Consider the following 20,445-nt stretch of genomic DNA (forward strand, 5'->3'; position numbering starts at 1 on the left):
ACAAGGGGAGGGGGTCTCCTGCTATTCTGCCCACCATAGCACTTTTTCTCATGATGAGCTTGGTCTTAACTAAATCAGGGCTGATCCCAGTTCAATGTGAATATAGGATTGCCCTTACCTGGTCAACGAACAACGTTTCAGGGAAGAAAATGTGTAACTTGCTTTAGACAAAGAAAAAAAAAATAGAGACTGGGAGCACTTTGGTTTCATTCTGGCATGAACGGACATCGTCAGCAAGAATGCCAGCTACGGGTAACTCAACTTGAGGCTACCAGGGCTCTTGCCGCTCTACCCCCTTTTGTGAACAGTCCCAATCCTCTTTATGGAACCTAGATATGCCGTCCAACTAGCCATCCCATTCCCTAAGCCCCTTCGAGCTCCCAGGTCAGAAAGACTCTGGGGCCCAGGGCTCCTCTCTTATTTAGGTCTGTTAGATCTCACTCTACTGGCGCCCACTCATGGCCCTGGCCACAGAGAGCCTACCTCAAACCCAAAGGCTGAAAAAAAAAAGATGTTTTAATAAATACAAAAATCTCTAATAATGACTCTGCTCAGCTCAGGGGCAGCAGGAATGGTGTGAGGGAACCCTTAGTGCTGAGTGAGGATAAATTAAAGAATCCCAATAAGCCGGTGGTGTTTTGTACAGAAGAAAAGAGTTAAGCTTCTGGGACAGAGGCCAAAAGAAAACAGGGCAGGAGTTCGCGTGGATATGGCCTTGGTCTGACCCAGCAGTCTTTCCCCTTGTAGAATCGTGGTTCCCAGAGGTAGTGGGGGAGGAGAAGAAGCAGAACAGAGGCACGGAAGGCACTGGGTTCCCGCAGGAGAATCAGGGTCCTCAGCACCACTCCTTCTCCCAGTTCAGGCCCATCCTCTTGGTCATGTGCTTCTGGATGCTTCCTAGGAGCGTTGAGCTTCTTTCTCCAGCTCGGGAAGGGTTCTAGTCTCAGAGGCTGGTGAAGACAGAAGGGAGTGAATGTTGAAGGAGATAGGGAACAGGGTGGCCTGGAGGAAGACATGGGGGGATGGGAGGGCAGGCAGAACATCTCTGCTCCAGTCCCAGAAAGGACCAAATTGTCCAAGCAAGGCAGCATACACCACCTGAATTGCCTAATTCCTCTGAGCTTCAGCAGTCCCATTTGTAAAGAAATGACAGTAAGTGAGAAGCCTGAAGAGGTGGGCTGGGGTTGCACTTATGAACCAGACTCATAATTCCTACCTCCATGGGGCAGCCTCCCCTCCCAGGGTCATCCGGCCGACCCACGGCCATCACTGCTTCCTTCACTTACACCTTTGGGCTGTACAGTGGGAACAGCATCGACTCTCCTTCCCTGAGCCGCAGGATAGTGGCGGCGAGCAATCGTCCCGCTCACAGTGGGGTACCCCTGCCTGGTGCAGGATGGAGAGATACTGAGGTTCCTCACAGGACACTGTAGTCCTCAGCCTCTTCAGGAAAAGCCACCTCCAGGACTCTCCCTGAGAAGATTTCCCTACCCTAGGCCAGGCACTGCTGCCCACATCACACAAGTCCCTCACTCACCCCACATCTGCAGGTAATACAGCTCATCTCCCCAAAGGGGGGCACTGATGGGTGCCAGCTCTGATTCTCTGGGAACCACTGCCCAGCAAAGCGACAACCCCGAGGCCCATCAGCCTGCATGGGGTCTCCCAGCTTGGCATGAGTCCCTGACCCTACTGGGGAAAGAAAAGACAAAATTAAACCATAAGGGTCAAATAGCTTTAACTTCGTTTTGGATTCCTGTTGCCTAGTAGTTTCTGGTTCTTGATACGTGATAATGTAGATGGATAGGTGGGGGATGAATGAGTGAATAAATGGATGGATTACAGATGGAGTAGATAAATGACTATGGGTGGATGGATGGATGGATGGATGGATGGATAGATGGATGGATAGATGGACAGCTAGGTTGATAGAACTGGAACCCCAACCACCTCACAGCATAAATGCATGTCCTTCCCACTGTTTTTAAGGCACTAGCTCCGGGTGGACATAAGCAGTGCTCAGTGACTGAGAAGTATCTGAGAAACTCCTTTCAATCCCCATCATGCACTCCTCCCCCAAACACAGGTCAGGGCCTACCCAACCCCAAGAGTGAGGCCTCAATGACCAGGCTCTCACCTGGGCACTGTTTGCAGCAGTCGGTGGGGTTGGCACGGACAGGCTGAGCACAGGCGAGGCGAGGACACTGCACCTTCTCACAGTGCACCTCTCCGGTGGCCCCCTGTAGGCACCCATTAAGAGAGGGTGTCAGGCAAACTTCACACTGCTTTTCCTCTCCTTCCCCCACCTCAAGTCAGATATATGTGTGGGTCAGTGCTCAGAGGCCTGAGTTTGCCCTGTATCTGAATCCAATCCTCATTGTATCATACATAGATTGCCATATTTGCACACACAGGAGGAATGGGGAGCTTGGGGAAAGTTCAGAAGTCATCACCGAAGGCCATGTGAACCCAGTCAGCTGGCACAGCCAACACTTGGACCTGTCAGCTTTTTACCCCCTCCGACAGGAAAGCTGTTCTCAAAAGCCAAGGGACTGCCCCTCGCAATACCATCCTGAGACCTCCTCATCAAGGAAGCCCCAACCTCTATCTGCACACCCGACTGACTGGGTTACTATCCCAGAGAAGATCAGGCAGCCATACCTTGCAGGTGCAGACAGCACACTTAATTAGGCCAAAGGGGGGCACAACGGGGTGCCATCGGGTACCCGCTGCCCTCCAGCTCCGGTCACCATCAAAATAGCAGCCTGGTAGGGAAGAGTCCCCAGCTGCCATTAGGATTGGTCTTACCAACTAGGTCCACACTAGCCTAAGCCAAGAGCCAATAGACACTAAAGATGACTACCAGATACGCTTCGAGTTAGTACACCTCAGCCTCCCCTGTACACAAACTCTGTTGCCCTCTTGCTCCAACCCAATGGCTTCTTTGGATCTTCCCATCCCTGGATACACCACCCTCACTTACCCTCTCCTGGCTCCAGATTTGGTAGGCTGGGAAGGTCTCTACTGCGTTGTTTCTCTGTGAAGGCAAAGAAAGGGTGAGGCAGAGGGTGGTCCCTGCTTCCCTCCCTAGAACACTCCTTTCCCATGGATACCCCTCCTCTACCTTTCCTCCCCTGCAGGACATTCACCTGGACACACGGGACAGCACTGGTCCAGTGCCTGCACCGGGTGGGGACAGCTTGGTGGTGGGCATACTACAGGATCACAGATCACTGTCCGTCTCTGTAGAGAGGGGCCAAGGCTTTGAAGGTATGTCGGGCCCCTTGCCCCAGACCCTGTAGCCAACAGTATGTTACCCAGCCATCCTACCTGGCAGGTGCAGAGGGAGCAGAGTGGGTCATAGTTGGGTGCCCAGCGAGCCCCGTGGGGACGCTGCTGCCCCTCGAAGAAACATGTGTTAGGATCTCGGGGTCTCCCAGAGCTGCCGTGTTTGGCTGGTACGGGGGCTTCAGGGCCGGGCCCAGCAGGCAGCATGGGTGATGTAGCTGCCTCTCCATTTGGAGCCAAGGACATCCGCACTCCTTCTGAGGCCAGGCGCAGGCCTCCCACCTCACACTGACTGGCAATGTGCACCTGGGCAGAGAAGGAAGCTGGGGCTGGCTGGGGTTCTCCTTCCTGTCTCTGTCAACCACTGTTGGCTGTTGACAGAAGTGCCCAGGAGGAGACTCTTCCCTTCCCTTCAGGACTCATCCCAGCTGCAAAGCCGGGGTGGTATGCAGCTGTGTGGCTTCATACTTAATCACTGACAAGAATTGAACACTACCACCTTAGAGATCAGAAAGTACGAGCAGCTGCACCATCCTCACATACCTGCCCGCGTAGCTCTCCTCTAGGGTTACTCTTGGTGGTGATAAGCAGGGAGGCGGTGCCCTGTGTCAGGTGCCGCAGCAGCACGGGCTCTAGATCTTTTACCACACCCTGAGCCTGCAGACAGATCACGCACAGAGCAGAAACAAAGCGCTTTTTACTTACATCATTTTACTTATGTGTGCTAGTATTTTTGCCTGGTGCCGGTAGAGGCCAGAAGAGGGCATTGGATCCCCTACAACTGGAGTTACAGATGGTTATGGGCTACCAAGTGGGTGCTAGGACCTGAAATGGGTCCTCCAGAAGGGCAGCCACATTACTGAGCCACCTCTCCAGCCCCACGGTGCACTTTGGGACTAAGCCCCTGGTCTCCAATTTTCAGGTAAAGAAACAGACCCAAGTGATTAAGGCCTTTTCTCAAGGGAGAATAGCCTTGAGGCTAGGTCTCTCTGACTACCAGTCTAGAGCAGCACTAAAGAGTGCTGTGGTCCATCCTACCTACTTCTTTTTTTGTTTTTTAAAGATTTATTTATTCATTATATACAAGTACACAGTAGCTATCTTCAAACACACCAGAAGAGGGCATTAGATCTCATTGCAGATGGTTGTGAGCCACCATGTGTTTGCTGGGATTTGAACTCAGGACCTCTGGAAGAGCAATCAGTGCTCTTAACCACTGAGCCATCTCTCCAGCCCCTACCTACTCCTCAATGGCTTGGGACCTCTATCCTGAGAATCGTTTAGGACAGAGGACACAAGAGAAAATGCATAGTAAAGGCTGAGTCAGATTTACACCTAGGCCTGTCGGACACCCATGGCCATGCCTGTCCTCTCTGCCACAACCACAGCCCACACAGCCCTCCAAGCTAAAACAGCAGAAATTTTCCAAGCTTCCTCCTCTCTCCATGCTCTTACCTCTGAGCCATAGAATCCCTTCAGCAGTCGCTGGGGCCCTGGCATCCCAGGAGGCCCGAGGAGATGAGCAGTGACAGTTCCTTGCTCTGAGCCACCAAGCCCAGCCAATAGAACCTCATAGTGTAAGTGGCAATGTGTATCCAAGGACAGCCAGGCATGTCCTGCTGCCTGACTCCGCACAGGGGGCAGTACTAGTGCCCCTGCCAGAGGCACAGGCAATCCTAAGTCCAAACAGATGCAAGATGACACATGAGATTGTGCTCTTAATCCCATTCTACCCTACCACAGACCTAGGGCCTGGGGAGCAGCAAGTCTTAGATTCCTTGCACAAGGACAACAGGGAGGGTTGGGCAACAGCATCAGCCTATGCATCCCCACCTCTCTAAATGCCAACCAGAGATCAGACAGAGCAGGACACAGGAGGCTCTGGTTCTCTGGCTAATTCTTTAGATGCTCGGATGGAAGTTCAGAGGACGCAGAAAGGCAGGTAGACCGTGAGGCACTCACTGTCGTAGTGGGCACTGTGCCCGCTGTAGCATAGGGCAGTCACGTGCCCCCGAAGCTCTCCGTCTGGGAAGTCCTTGGTACCAATATTCAGGAACAACTCATTCTGTAGCAGCATGTGAGCCCCTCGGGCACCCAGCCCAGAGCAGACACCCACAGCCTAGGAGTCAGAAAAGGATGACCCCTCTCACTTTCAGGTCCAAGGGCTTTCCATGTTTTATGCCTGCACTGCACATGTATCCTTCCTCAACACTGGACAAGAACTTTGCAGGTCGAGTGTCAAGGCCCTCCTGTGCCACATCCTAGACACACCACAACCCTTGAAGAGTTACTCGTCTGCGAGCCTTCGCTTCGCATCTATCAAAGGGTACTGCGAAAGTCACGGTACATAAAGAAGCCAACCACATTCATGCCTGACAGAAAGACACCAAAGGCACGGTTAGTACTATCGCACAGGCTATCTCGCTGTTCCCAGGAGTGGCGCTCCCTATTTAACTGTTAGCTTGCCGAGAACAAGGGTTCCAGCCTAAGGCTTACTAAAACGTGTCAAATGAACAAAGGACTCGCCGAGAGAACCAACGAGCGGGTGAACAGTACTACACACCTCTGCTCAACCAACCTGGCTTCCCGCAGCCCATGTTTTGGCAGCCCTGGCACAACTCTGCCTGGAGCCCTCACCATGTGTCCTCCCAGCTGGAGTCCAGCCATGTGGCACAGGACAGTGCGCTGGTTCTTCCGCTGAGGCTTGGTCTCCAGCGTCATGGCCACCACCTCGCTACCTGTACCTATCACTTGTACCTGGTGGGCAAGGTTGGGGGAGGGCAATTGGATTGACAGCCAAGACCTAGGGCCTTTCCCCCTGCAGGTCAAGGCCCTGCCCTGCTGGCCTCCCTGTCCCCTACAGCTGCTGACTTTTACCTGATAGATAAGGGAGCCATTTCCTAGCAGTATGAAGCTGGCTGAGCCAGCAGCACCCGTCTGGACTGGGATCAAGGCATCAGCCCCACAGAGGACGCTTTGAAGGACTGCAGGGGACAAGACAGGTGGCAACAGGTTTGCCCACACCCAGGTCCCCAAGAACTCTCTCGTATCTATTTGGCCTCTTCTTTAGCACATGTTCGTGCCTCTGAGTTACTTGTACCACAGTGCCAGGCCCCGCCCTTCCTCACCATCACAGCTCTGCCTGGTCGTGATATACCCGCTGATGCGTAGCTCTGGCCCACCCATCTTCTCTAGGACCATCTGCAGCTCCCCCAGCACCAACCAGTCCATCTCTTGGTCTGTAAGGCTGGGCAGCACCTCAGCAAAACCTGGCTCCTGTGAGCAGAGCAGAATGTGGTGGGCAACAGCAAGAGGTCAGAGGAAGTAGCAACGAGATGCAGGCCTTCCCTTACCTGAGCTGAGGCATTGGCCTGGAGCTCTCGAAGTAGCTGTCCCTGGTGGAGAATCTGAAGCTTCAAGGGGACGTGAGCTAGTCCTGCAAGTGCCGCTTGTGTGAGCATTTCTGAGAGGTGAGCACCCTCCCTAACACCCTCATGTACGTACATCTTCCCCATTACTCACCTCCCAGCAGACCCCGGAAGAGCAGCAAAAAATGTAAGGCATCTTCTGTGTCACTGAGAGTGAGCAGGGCTATGCCCCCGACACCCCGCTGCAGTGGGTCCTCCAGGGTCAGGATGGCACTGAAGGTCTCTGGGGAGTGGAGGACCATGACAGCCATGAGAAATCCTCTCTTCAGTCCACCGACCCCTGGGCTATTGAAGGTGCAGCTCTTGACATCTAAGAACTGCTCACTCCCCCCCCCTACCTGCAGTGAGAGCACCCTGCCAAATGAGAGGCCCCCAGACTTCTTCTGAAGGGTGAGTGGGTGTCACAAGGGCAACACGCAGCTGCTCTGCCCTCAGGAGCCTCACAGACAGCCGAGGCACTGCCCGCCACACCCCACAGACCTAGAGAGAAGAGGGAAGAAAGTCTACCGTAAGTATGCAGAACAAGCCAGCTAAAAGACCCAGGCCTAATGAGGAAGGAGTATGGAAGGGGGACCCCAGACCCTCTAAGAAGGACCCAGGAGCCTTAATGTTAAGTCCTGGCTTACCACTTACTAGCCAATGACCTTGAACAAATCACATTCTGCTATTCTGAGCCTCAGTTCCCTCCTCTGTAAAATGGGCATCATAATGTCAGGGCCTTTCTCCCACTGGGCTGTTGTGAGAACCAAAGGAGGCAATGCAAAGCATGCTCTCGGCAAGTGCCCGTTTTGGATAAGCACTCTTAAATGGCATCATCTCACCAGGCCATCTTGGGTGGGGGCAGCAGGGTGTTCAAACAGGATGTTGCCTGTGGGGTCTGTGAACCGAACCCTGCTGGGACGGTCCAGCCTGTGAAGAGAGGTCCAGTGAGACTGGATCTATAACCTACAGGCTCCTCTTTCTTGCCCCCTTTACAACTCCTGGTCTTTCCCCTTTCCCTTGTCTCACCGCTGGTAGGAGATAGAGAAGCGTAAACTTGAGCGCAGCAAAGAGACTCGAGCACGAGCTACCGCCTGCGTCCTCGGTCCAGTCAGCAACGCCACAAAGTCTTCGAGAAGAAAAGATTGTCCTGAGCACTGTCAGCCTTGCTGGGAACTCAAATTTCATCAGGCCCACCTCCGTCCCAGCCTACCCGTGTGGCCATCACCACGTGTCCGCTCCCCAGTGCCGGGTTCCCCTCGATCGCTATAACTGCGATGCTCTGGGTCCCTTGGATACTCGAAGACCAGGCCAGCCGGCTGTGGATCTAGATTGCTGCGCTCTGCATCCGGGATAAGGAATGAGACCACCGGCTTCAGCAAGGTACAAGGAGGACCACTCCTCCTCCGCGATCCAAGCGGCACAGGACCTAGTGTTAGAGCCTTCCACCCTCCCTAACTCGGGGCACAGCGGCCTCACCCTGCGGGCAGGTCTGGCAGCAGTGTCCTGGCAGCTGGCGCGGCTGCCTGCAGGCCAGGGTGGGGCACTGAGGTTTGATGTTCTTGCAGCTGACCCTGCCAGGGCCCCTCCCACGGCGAGCCCACTGAGGCTGATGGCAGAGAACATAGGAAAATTAAGAGAATGCAACCATCAGACCCCAGGGTTAGACACTCTGCTGGAGTCGGTCGACTCTGCTATTTACAAGTTACATGGCCCTGGACAAGTTTCTTAACTCCTCTAGCGTTGGCGTCCCTGTCTGCAAAGTAGAGCTAATAATGCCATTTATCTAGCAAAGCTGTAACGGGAGGGGGAAAGTTGGCTAAAAGCCAGTCACATTGTGGGCGATCAATAACTGTCAACACCGCAGACTTGAAAGGGGTTTCCTCTGATTTGCGAACCAGCCTTCCCCAGAGCATCTCTGAGTCTACTACGGCATAGGACGCCAGCGTTCCGCTACCCTCTAGGGTAGGACGAGCAGCTGCGATATCCACTCACCGCTTCGCAGGCGCACAGCACACAGCGCATCACCCCAAAAGGCTCCCCCAGGTCCGGGTGCCACGTCTCGTCCAAGGCATAGACCTTCCCGCCGAAGGAGCAGCCTGCGGGGACGGGCTTGGCTGGCGGCCGCTGTCCGGTTGCTCCTGCCGTAATGCCTACTCCGGGCTCTGCCCACCAGGCCCTTGGTCCCCTGGCACCGCGCACCTCGCCGCCTCTGCTTTCCCCACCCACCCTCCCGCTGCGCGAAGCCACCTGCGCCCGGGGCCCTCTCCCTGTGGATGTAGACTTGCCCGAGCCAGACTCTCCCCTCCCGCGTCTCCCCCTGGCGCCCACCTACCTGCCGCTCCCCGGACAGGCAGTGGCTCCTTCTCGGAACGGATGGGCAGTGCGGGGGCCTCAGGGCCAGTGCCACCGGCCGGCCGCGAGCCGAGCAGCAGCAGCCCGAGGAGCAGCCGAGGGGCCGGCGGGGCCGGGAGGCTCGGCATGACGCGGAGCAGACAGCTGGGGAGGCGGGCGGGAGGAGGGAGCAGGAGAGGGAGTAGGGCCGGACCGGAGGCGGGCCGGCAAGAGGGGGCCGGGGCCAGGAGGGGGGCAGTGGCGAGGGGCTCGTCTCGCAGTCGCCTAGTCCGCTCCCGGCCGGGCGGGGCGGGAGAGAGCGGGCGGAGGGGCGCTGACCCGGGCCGTACGCCACTCTAGTGCCCTAGGCGCCGGCTCTGGCCCGTTTTATGCCCGCGCCAGGCGTCCCGGCCCGGGGCCTCCTCTTCAGCAAACGGGGCGCGGCGGCGGCTCCACAAGGAGCCCGGCTGAGCCCGGGGGGTCCGGCCCAGCAGCAGCGGCCGGATCGCGAGTGGGGGAGGGGGACAGGCTGGGACCCGGCAGGGGAGGAGGGAGGGACTGGAGGAGGGGGGAGCGGAGTGAGTAGGGGGAAGGGAGGAACCAGGGGGCGCAAAGAGGGGGAGGAGAGGCGGGCCTCGACACCCCCACACACACTCCTTGCGGCCACCCCTGGAGGTGGTGTCCATCCCAAGACCAGAGCCTCGGGCTAGTGAAGGGTAGAGGCTGAGCCTCGGGCCTGTACCAGTGGTGAGCCGGATGGGCCGCTGTAGGATGAGGGCTCGTCTTTGAAAAGGATACCGATCCTCCCCTACCTAGGACCCACAGCACCTCCTTCCTTTCACTCTGGCTGTATTCCTATTTCCCTTCTGAGGTCTCTCCTCTTCCTTCAGTTCCCAGGGTCAGGAACCTAGCTTGCGCTTCCCAGAATCAAGCAGTGCTTCCCCACGAGTGGACTCGTATTCCACCACCACCCCAACCTGTCCCCAAGTCCATCCAACTGTATCATCTATCACCTCTGACTGGTGGTTTTCCTTCATCTGAGGGAGGACCTTATTCCTCTCCAGGTCATTCCCCACCTCCTTCGTCCTGCTTTTCTAGACAAGCCTCCCCATCCTCTCCTACCCCCACCACTTCCCGCTATCCCAGCATCAGGCTTCCTAATCTTAGGAGGTATCTCTTATTCAACTGGAGAATTCTGGGATCTGGGCCATACTCCTTAATAGACAGTCCATCCTCAGAGGAGGCACGGGAGAAAGCCTGAGGAAGAACAAGGGAGAGAGGGCAGGGTCAGGCCCCAGGGTCCCAGAGGACAGACTGTGGGGAGACAGGGACTGAGGAGAAAGCACAGGAGCTAGAGCCAGGGCCAAAGGAAGAGAGAGAGGAGCCAGCAAAGAGGTATTTGTGGGGGAGGCTCGGCAGCTGTCTTTCCTAAGACAGGAACAGATGGGCCTGGTTATTTCTCTCATCACATGTATAATGGTAGGACTGGAAGGGGACCATTGAGCAATCAACGGCAGGCTTGCCCACAGAGCTGAGCTCTCCAGGTCCCTGTACCTCCAGGAGAAAGAAGGGTACCTAAGCCCAGTCAATCTATTTGTCTGTCTCTCATTTTGAAACAGGTTCTCATTATGTAGCCCTGGCTGGCCTGTAGCTCACTAGGTAGGCCAGGCTAGCCTCAAACTTCCTGAGATCCACCTGCCTCTGCCTCCCAAGTGCTGAGATTAAAGAGGTGCTCTGGGCTCAGTCTTAACCAAACGCATATCCCTTCACTCCCCAGGTCCCACATATCGTCCAAACCCTGTTTCCTGTAACATGATCATTCTCTCATATAGGCAATCCCTACATTGCCAGTTGGAAAGGGGAAATACCAGGAAAGACACTCCTCTGGAGCAGGGGAATATGGAAGGGAACACAAGAAAGCCAAAGTGCTGTCAGATTTCAGCCACAGGGATACTGTTCAGGGAAAAGAAATTTGGAGAGTCGGGAACCAAAACGTCACCAATCTAAAACAAGACCTCTCTTTCCCAGGGACAAATGTATTCCGCCAGATTTCTCCTGGACAAACCCCTTTCTCCTCTCTCTCACCCGGGCCTCAGGGTCTCATGTGCCCAGGACATGAGACAGCTCCTGCTATTCAGATCCTCTCTAGAGCGTGTGTGGGTGGAGGGACCGGGCTCCATTCACCGACCATGGTCCAGCCGTGGGCTCTAGGCCCGGTAGATAGGAAAAGAAGTCGTCATTTCCGGGGCCTTCACCAGGGCTTGGTGGCTCTCTGCTCTCTGATTGGGCGGAAGTGGCCTGGGCAGGCTAGTGACCCTACTACAGAGGAGGGGCTGTACCCCAGCCAGTGTCTTCCTACCTACCTGCTCCCCAGAGTGCTGCCTACTGTGTACCTGGGTCCTGAAGCCCTTCTTCACCTGGTGAGTGACAAGCACCATTTGGGGTTAAGTGAGGGTATGGTATGAAGAACAAGAAAGAGCTCGGCCCAGAGCTGGGGGAGGGGCAGGCAAACTGGAACCTACAGGCACTGACCTTTGTCAAGAAGAGTGGAGCCTTCCCAGAATGGGAGGAGCGGGACAGAGCAGGGAAAGGGGGTTGGGTAACAGGTTTATGAGGGACTATTCACAGACTCGGTAGAATTCAGCAAAGGTCTGGCTGCGTTGGGGCCATGAGAGAATAAGAAAAGAGGTGCGTGCAGAACAAGAGAACTTTGTCCTGGGGACACAATCCTAATCCCTATTCTCATATTGTCATTCCTGCTAGCTTAAGGTTCTGAATCCTGGGACTGGGGAACTGGCTGAGGTGAGCCAAGGCACAAGAACAGGGTAATAGAGGGGAAGCTTGTGTGTGTTGACCGACCCACAGGAGATCCCAATATTGAATCAGGTGCAAGTCTCTGCTCAACTTGTGAAAAGTGGGGGTCCCAGGAAGGACGTGGAAGGGATCTGGAGGGGGCAGGGAGGCAGCTGCAGCTGCAATGAATACACCGGCCATGTCTAAGGTGAAATAAGCCATGTGAGTGCGGTAGTATCGTCTTGCTCTGTAAGTGCCTCCCAGGACACTTGCCTCAGGAAGGACGTCCTACTTCTATTAGCCCTCTGATTTGAGTAATGGGGCATTTCAGAACTTGGAAATCTAAAGAAAAGTCCTGGGTTTTATTTGCGGGGCAAAAAGGAAAGAATGAGAAACAAGTGTCTCTTTTAATTCTTGTCTCTGGTGGTCCATTCTCCTGCCTCAGCCCCACTCCCAACAAGGTCTCTGTTCCTCAGCACAGATGTGCTCATCTGGCACATCTTGGCCCAATGACCCATTTTCTACTCTTCTCCTGACTTAACGACACCCCCTTCTCTATTCCCATCCCACGTTCTCTCCCAGATAACAAGCAATGGTGCTCAGAATTTGAGTCCACTTAAGCTGGGTATGTAACATCTCGCTGCTCTCAGCAGGGCAGCAATCAGTAGATGGGGCACCAGGACTTCATCGGAGTCACTGAAGAGTCCCCCAACAAAGAGGAGACACTCTATGCTTCAGTCACAAGAAAACATGGGAGAGTCAGAATGCGAAGAACTCTGGCCCTGGCTGGCCCGCACCTCAAGGCCTCCACGCACGTGTTTCCCTGCACCAGAAAGTCTTTTCCTTGAGACCTGATGAAAGATTCACTATTTCTGTCATTTTCAGGATAGATTCCTTGGCCCACCTGTCCCCACCCCACTCTGTGCAGAGGTACAAAAGCTCAAGCCGTCTCCATGGCCCCAGGAAAGATTCAGGGGAGAGGCCCCACACAGGGAGCCACTGCAGTCAGACACCCTGGGCAGAATGGAGCTGACTGGTAAGGCTACGTGAGGGCTGGGGACAAGTTCAAGCTTGGATTGGCAGGGGACAAGGATGCAGAGGGCTGGGAAGCCCAGTCTCCGGAGAAAAGGTGTCTGTCTGGACACCGGACCCCTGGATTTCAGGTCTGGCTCCCAAATGGGGATCCCTGAGTCACCACCTGAGAGTGCGTTTCTCCTTATCGACCCTTCAACTTCACCTCTCCTCATCTAAGATTTGCTCCTGGTGGCCATACTTCTCCTCACCGCAAGACTAACTCTGTCCAGCCCAGTTCCTCCCGCCTGTGACCCCAGACTCCTAAATAAACTGCTTCGTGACTCCTACCTCCTTCACAGCCGACTGGTAAGCAACCCCAAGCCCTTTGCTTTCTATCCCCTTAACTGAGTTGAGGAGCTCAGGCCTTCAGTTCCTCTCACTCCTGTACTGTCTTTGGCCACACCACCTCGTCTTAGCTCTGGCAAGGGCTACGCTTTGCGTTAATCTCTTAGAAGCTCCCATGAGCATGGTACTAAGGAAGACCATCCCAGTCACGGCCACCCTCCTGACCTCTACTTCAGCTCTTTCCTCCTGCCCCCACCTTTTTTATTTTTTTTTTAACAGAGTCAGTGTCCTGACGTCAACCCTTTGTCTATCCCTGTCCTGCTGCCTGCTGTGGACTTTAGCCTGGGAGAATGGAAAACCCAGACGGTAAGAGGCTCCAGGATTCACACCTGCTAGCCTAGAGTCTTCCCACCAGTCAGTTGGACTGCAGAGTGAGACCCCATCTCAAAAAAAGAAAAGGAGAGGGAGGGGGGAAATTTGTCATATTGCCTTCCATAGCTCCTGTTATTATCGGATCCCTACTGCTCCTCTATTCCTGAAAATTCTTGAATTCCCTGAAAGTCTTACTTTCAGCTTGGCCACCTTATCCCAAATTACATTCACCTATGATGAGCTCTTGAGAAAACAATGCCAAATTTCTGACCAAATAGGCTTAGTTTCATGCCTTTAATCTCATCGCTCAGGAGACAGTGGCAAACAGATCGCTGTAAGTTCAAGGCCAGCAGGGAATAAGATGCTGTCTTAAACACATGTGTGCGTGTGCGTGTAACATATATGTAAATACACATACATATATTTGTACATATGTATATTTGTATATACACGCACATATATATGAGATAGTACGTACATATGCATGCTAAAAAGATTTGAAACTGAATACCATAAAAAGTTGGTTAGAAGCCTTTCGTGTCCATACCTTTGGCCTATTCTTAGTCTTGTTCAGTCTTTTCTTTAATGCATTGTTTATATACACGGCAGCACATGCCATGTAGAGGTCAGAGTCATCAAGCTGGGCCACAAGCACCTTTACCTGAGCCATTTCAAGGGCTCGTCAGCTTCCTGTCTGTCTGTCTGTCTGTCTGACTGACTTCTTGTTCTTCATCTTCCCCTCCTTCCTTCTCCCTTCTCCTTCCTCCTCCTCTTTCCTTCCTCATCCTCCTTTCCTCCTCCTCCTCCTCCTCCTTCTCCTTTGGTTTTTCAAGTCAGGGTGTCTTTATGTCTATCCATGGCTGTCCTGGAACTTGCTCTATAGACCAGGCTGGCTTCAAACTCAGAGGTCCGTCTGTCTGCCTCTGCCTACCGAGTGCTGAGGTCAAAGATGTGCCATCAATGCCCAGCTTCTCAACCTTCTTAAGTTGGCATGGACTCTGGTCTGCTGTCCACAGGTGACATAAAGCAGAAAGTACCACTAAATTAAGGCAAAATCAAGATTCAAATCTTTGCTGGGCATAGTGACCCAAACCAGAAATCTTAGCAGCTCACAGAGTGGGGCAGAAAGATGAGGGGCTACAGGCTAGCCTAGGCTATATAGTGAGACCTTGTCTCAAAAAAACAAACAAACAAAACAAAACAAAACAAAACAAAACAAAAAAAAACGCAGCAGCAAGAGCAAGCCAGGTGGCACTTAGCTGCACTTGTAGAATCCCCTTTCTTTTCAAGTCTCCTAGGAGCCCTGGGTCAGGAGAAGGATGAGTCATATAAATTATAGCTTTATCTCTGTGTTTGTAGCAGGGTCTAACTATGTATTCCAGACTGGCCTTGAACTTGTGATCCTCCTATCTCAGCCCCCTCCCCACCTCACCCTACCCCACCCCCCCACCCCCCCAGTGCTGGGATTAGAGTCCTGGGCCATCATATCCAGCTCTGCCATTTGTCAAGCCCTTTCTTTTCATCTTCACGGTTATGGTGACAGTTTTGTTGCTACGTTTAACTTAGAAATGCTGTGGGCAACAGTTTTGTATCTGAAAGACTAGGACTGCAACGGTGCAGCCTAGAGCTAAACACTGCGACAAGACAGGGTGGCTTTCTAAGAGTCCATGCAAGACCAGGCTACACTGATGGACACTGGAGTTGCTGAAGCAGAGGCCAATAGCTGGTTATTAGGAGACTGTGGAGGAATTCCTGTGATGGGTGGGACCCTCATCCTGTCCAATTCTCAGCTCCTATGATTCATCCTGCTGGCTACTCCTATGGGCTCCCCACCCATTCTTAGCACGTTTTTTTGAAGCAGTCTACTTTTTCTTTCTCAGGAACAGAGCAAGGCACAGGACATTCTAGGGGCAGTGTCCCTTCTACTGGAGGGGGTGATGGCAGCACGAGGACAGTTGGAACCCTCCTGCCTCTCATCCCTCCTGGGACAGCTTTCTGGTCAGGTTCGCCTCCTCTTGGGAGCCCTGCAGGGCCTCCTAGGAACCCAGGTAAGTCCCCAGACCTATAGAAACTACCCTCTTACTCAGTTCCTCTAAGGACCTGGGAAAAGACAAGGGATTCTAGATTCTAGGTGTCTTCAGTGTATGAAAGCTGGTCTATACGGAGTGATGCTTCTCAGCCACAATACCTGGGTGCTGGCAGTAAATCTTTCCACCTTAGTGAGAAGAGGCCTGATATGTGGGCCAACTCACTGGCCTCAGGCCCATCCTCTGCCTTCAGCTTCCTCCACAGGGCAGGACCACAGCTCACAAGGACCCCAGTGCCCTCTTCTTGAGCTTGCAACAACTGCTTCGGGGAAAGGTGCGCTTCCTGCTGCTGGTAGAAGGTCCCGCCCTCTGTGTCAGACGGACCCTTCCCACCACAGCTGTCCCAAGCAGAACCTCTCAACTCCTCACACTAAACAAGTTCCCAAACAGGACTTCTGGATTGTTGGAGACGAACTTCAGTGTTGTAGCCAGAACTGCTGGCCCTGGACTTCTGAACAGGCTTCAAGGATTCAGAGCCAAGATTATTCCTGGTCAGCTAAATCAAACCTCCGGGTCCTTAGACCAAATCCCTGGATACCTGAACGGGACACACGAACCTGTGAATGGAACTCATGGGCTCTTTGCTGGGACCTCACTACAGACCCTGGAAGCCCCAGACGTTGTGCCAGGAGCTTTCAACAAAGGCTCCTTGCCACTCAACCTCCAGAGTGGACTTCCTCCTATCCCAAGCCTTGCTGCTGATGGATACACACTTTTCCCTCCTTCACCTACCTTCCCCACCCCTGGGTCTCCACCCCAGCTCCCCCCCGTTTCCTGACCCCTCCACCACCATACCTAACTCTACCAACCCTCATCCAGGACTTGGTCTCAGTAAGCGTCCCGTGCACTGGCACGGAGAGCGATCGTCTGCAACATCTCTCAGGGGCAAGCTTCCTCAGGAAGGCTCTGAGGCAGCTCACTAGACATCCTGCTCTCGCCTAACGGGCCCTGGGAAAGGGATACACAGGCCAGGACACTGTACAACCTTAGGAGCGATTTTTTTCTTAACCTATCAACAATATTCATCAGAGCAGCTATCTTTGGTCTATTTCCTGTACAAATTTGAAAATGACGAATTCTCTACATGTGCTTTCATACACTAAGTCTGCAAATGCCTAGACCGGTCTAGCCTTTCAACCCAGGTAGAGACTAATACTGTATCAGAAAACGAAAGGGAACTCTTCTTTGCTTTCAAGTTTAAGTTCCCTCCCAATGCCCTCATTCCCTTCACTGTGATTCCCAGTGAGAATGTTTGGTCCTCAAGATACTGCTCTTGATAAAGGATTACCAGGTTAATCTCTGAGAAAGGCTGCCCCTACTTAGAGACAAAACTGAACCTGTTTGAGAACGACAGCACCCAAAAGCCAATTAAAAACCAAGGGACCAATGTTCTTCACTGGGACAACAGACCTCCCGGACCCTACCTCCCAAGAAAGCTAACAGGAAGCTTGGGGAACTCCACGCCCCAGGTAAGCTGTGCAGATGGTTCAGTAAAGACCAGACTTGGATGAGGCAGCTGAGCAAACAGCTCAGAGTATCAGCAGCTCAGCGGGAGCTTACGCAGGCCTGGGCTCCTGCTTCCCTCCTGTGGAGGTCAGGCGGAAGTGCAGGAGTCAGGCTCCGTAGCTCACGCAGCAGGACAAGCAAAGAGCAGTTGAAGGCTCTTTCTAGTTTCCACAAATGCATCTAAAAGGCAGTCCTGTGTGACCACCAGGAAGTCTACTGGGAACCACCCTCCCCTGCAAATGAAGGCAGAGTTACGGGTTTTGCGAGTAAACGTGAGTCTCTGCTTCGTTGGTGTTAGAGGTTTACTTTGCACAAGAACAAAAACTATATTGCCAAGGGTCAGCCTACAATGGCCAGAGTCCTGGGAGAAGACTGGTGAGAGCTTTTCCCTCTTCTATTCCGAAGTAAAGGAGGAAAGGCTACCATGTAGGTGGAGAAGTCAGGGTCTCACAATTCCAAACACACATACACACACACACACACACACACACACACACACACACGCACGCACACACACACGCACACGTGTGCGCACACACAAGGGAAAGGTGTTCTTCACACAGGGAGTAGATGTCCCAGGATCCCCCCACCCCAAGTCTGTATGGTAGGTATTACCTATCCTGTTTTATACATGAAGAGACACCAAGGCTTCCCAATGGTCACATAGCCTTCCAGCAGAAAAAGAACACTCCAGTCTGAGTCTCAGCCCATCCATCTTCCTGGTGTGGTGTACTGCCTAGCATGCCCTTTGGTGAGTATTTACTTCAGAGACTTCCATGTCCTTGGAGAGTATATACAGTCTTAAGGAGCTCTGAGTGGAAGAGCAAGCAGATAGCAGTTGTGGGGATAACAATCCAGACAGCGCTAGGTGTCTGTGTGGGCAGAACCCGACAAAGGGATCAACAGTTGCGCAGAGCTAAAAAACGTCATTGGAATCTCAGTGTCAGTTTCTACGTGACAGTCCTTTATCTACTAATTCTAGGATAAGTATAATTTGTAATTTGTTGTAACACTAAAGGAAGCTAAATTTAACATTTGAGAAAGAATTCAGAGCCAGCAAGATGGCTCAGTAGGTCCAAGTGCTTATCATGAGAGTCTAACGTGTCTATGGCCAGGAACCCTCGGAAAAGGCCAGAACCAACTCCCAGACGTTGCTTCTGACCTCATTATACACAGCATCACGCGCTGACTCCCACGTGTGCATGTACGCATCACACATACACACGGATAAAATTTAAGTTAAAGAGGCAAAGCTGTACATAATGGTACATGCCTGTAAACACAGTACTCCAGCTACATAGAGTTTGAGTCCAGACTGTTTCAAACATTAATTTACTGCAAGGACATAGCTCAGTGGTAGAGCTCTTACATAGCAAACACAAGTCCTGGGTTCAATCTCTCGGCACAAAACCAAACCAAAGAAATGAAAAACCACCGAGCAAAATGCTACAGCCCAGAAGAGCCAGCACCCAGAGTTAGACATGCTGGAGACCAGAAACTGTGCTCTCAGCAGACAGCAGGTGAGAATGTTCCCTGCAGCTAAGCCGAAGTTCCAGGCGCCTCGCACTGGCAATCTGAGTAACCGGTCGTAACCCTATCTGCCTTAAGACTCTAATCCTGAAACCAGGAGCACGCCTGTAAGTTCAGCAGTTTGTGAGGTTGAGGCAGGAGGATCACAAGTTCAAGGTTGGGCTGGAGAGATGGCTCAGCGGTTAAGAGCACTGCCTGCTCCTCTAGAGGTCCTGAGTTCAAATCCCAGCAACCACATGGTGACTCACAACCATCTGTAATGGGATCCGATGTCCCTTTCTGATGTGTCTGAAGACAGTGACAGTGTATGCACATACATGAAATAAATAAAACCTTTAAAAAAAAAAAAACAGTTCAAGGCCACCCTTGGCTATATAACCAGTTTCAGGTAGTTCAGACTCTACCTTTGAGGGCCTTTTTTAGACCTTGCCTAAAGATCCAGCTGAGTGATGGATGCCACACTTGCCTGACTACTAAGCCTTGGGTTTGATCTCTGCACTGTCAAAACCAAAGCCAAAAGTCAAAACCAAATCACTCTGTGTAGCCGACTCCATCATTTCTTACACACTTAAACACACACACACATACCCTGCACAGGAAGAGCATGCTGGCAAGAAGGCTCAGTGGGTGAAGGAGCCCAGACATCAACACTGAACGAATGTGCACCACATGTTAGTAAGAAGGGACTCCTTCTCCCTAACGCACGCATACGATAAGACAAAATATATGTTTTGGGGGGGAAGTGCTTATAAGCAGAATACTTCTCAAGTCCCCTTTTCTTTGCTGGGACAGCCAGGAGTCTACCAAGACGGTGGAATTGTACCACATTACTGATAAGGATCTTCCAGTGTAAGCTAATCCATCTTCCCTCAGCCCTACAAAAGCAGACTCCATGGGATGATTACAAGAGTCTATGCAGATTCCTCCCATCCCCCAGTGCATCACACCCACACACCCTACAGTGGAAAGTGAAAACACCTTTGCTCCTCCCCGCTGAGGCCACTCATTTTCAACCCATTTCCCTAAACATTATTTCTAACACCTTTCTAACACCTCTTGTAAAGAACGAAAAAGAGAAGGGAAGGAAACACCCCAGGCATCCCAGCAGGGAAACCGGTTCCTGTGACAAATCCAGGTCATCAAGAGACAACTGGAGGCCAGCAAAAGTGCTCAGTAAATAAAGAAGCTTGTCTTGACGATCTCAGTTCAATTCCCAGGATTCAGGTGATAGAAGTGCACACACACACACACACACACACACACATACACACACACACACACACACACACACACACACACACACACACACACACACACCACGAGGGTGGGGTAAGGTAAGAGGGAATCGAAAGGGAAAAAGACAGAGACAGAGAGACAAACAGATTTAGAATAGAGGGTTTTGAGACCCAGATTTGCAAATACCAGGTATGACTCAATCCTAGAAACTCAGGGGATGGTGGCAGGAAGATCAAGTTCAAGGCCAGTGTGGGCTAAATAGCAAAAGCAAAACCTTCGATTCCGGGCTGGAGAGATGGCTCAGCGGTTAAGAGCACTGACTGCTCTTCCAAAGGTCCTGAGTTCAATTCCCAGCAACCACATGGTGGCTCACAACCATCTGTAATGAGATCTGATTCCCTCTTCTGGTGTGTCTGAAGACAGCTACACTGTACTCATATAAATAAAAATTAATTTAAAAAAAATTAAAAAAAAAAGAAATCTGATGCCCTCTTCTGGTGTGTCTGAAGACAGCTACAATGTACTTATACACA

At 52.6% G+C, this 20,445-nt stretch overlaps 2 protein-coding genes across 13 annotated transcripts; one reads left to right on the forward strand and one right to left on the reverse strand.

The window, feature by feature from the left end:
* Positions 1-498: 498 nt before the first annotated feature.
* Positions 499-9,683, reverse strand: Chrd (chordin). Of its 10 annotated transcripts, none has more exons than XM_063270249.1 (23): positions 9,031-9,683; positions 8,691-8,794; positions 8,175-8,304; positions 7,909-8,037; positions 7,725-7,824; positions 7,538-7,625; positions 7,055-7,196; positions 6,811-6,939; positions 6,642-6,724; positions 6,417-6,564; positions 6,166-6,272; positions 5,926-6,045; positions 5,251-5,407; positions 4,744-4,964; positions 3,832-3,945; positions 3,331-3,594; positions 3,150-3,243; positions 2,984-3,037; positions 2,662-2,765; positions 2,138-2,240; positions 1,538-1,689; positions 1,287-1,386; positions 499-950 (listed from the first exon to the last, which is right to left on the reverse strand). In XM_063270249.1, the coding sequence occupies exons 1-23, from the start codon at positions 9,176-9,178 to the stop codon at positions 898-900; spliced, it is 2,844 nt and encodes a 947-aa protein (XP_063126319.1). In that variant the 5' UTR covers positions 9,179-9,683; the 3' UTR covers positions 499-897. The 10 variants fall into 10 exon arrangements, 8 of the variants coding, with proteins under 8 accessions (XP_063126319.1, XP_063126318.1, XP_006248618.1 ...); XM_063270248.1 differs by having other exon boundaries at positions 8,691-8,836; XM_006248556.4 differs by having other exon boundaries at positions 1,538-1,692; positions 8,691-8,836.
* Positions 9,684-11,131: 1,448 nt separating this feature from the next.
* Thpol1 (thrombopoietin like 1) lies at positions 11,132-20,392 on the forward strand. 3 transcript variants are annotated; one of them, XM_039088637.2, is made up of 6 exons: positions 11,132-11,449; positions 12,708-12,858; positions 13,075-13,202; positions 13,461-13,547; positions 15,434-15,601; positions 15,815-20,392. In XM_039088637.2, the coding sequence occupies exons 1-6, from the start codon at positions 11,132-11,134 to the stop codon at positions 16,340-16,342; spliced, it is 1,380 nt and encodes a 459-aa protein (XP_038944565.1). In that variant the 3' UTR covers positions 16,343-20,392. The 3 variants fall into 3 exon arrangements, with proteins under 3 accessions (XP_038944565.1, XP_006248615.1, NP_112395.1); XM_006248553.5 differs by having other exon boundaries at positions 15,846-20,392; NM_031133.2 differs by having other exon boundaries at positions 11,417-11,449; positions 15,834-16,672.
* Positions 20,393-20,445: the final 53 nt, after the last annotated feature.

The sequence above is a fragment of the Rattus norvegicus genome, chromosome 11 (genome assembly GCF_036323735.1).
Source record: "Rattus norvegicus strain BN/NHsdMcwi chromosome 11, GRCr8, whole genome shotgun sequence".
In the NCBI taxonomy this organism is placed as follows: Eukaryota; Metazoa; Chordata; class Mammalia; order Rodentia; family Muridae; genus Rattus; species Rattus norvegicus.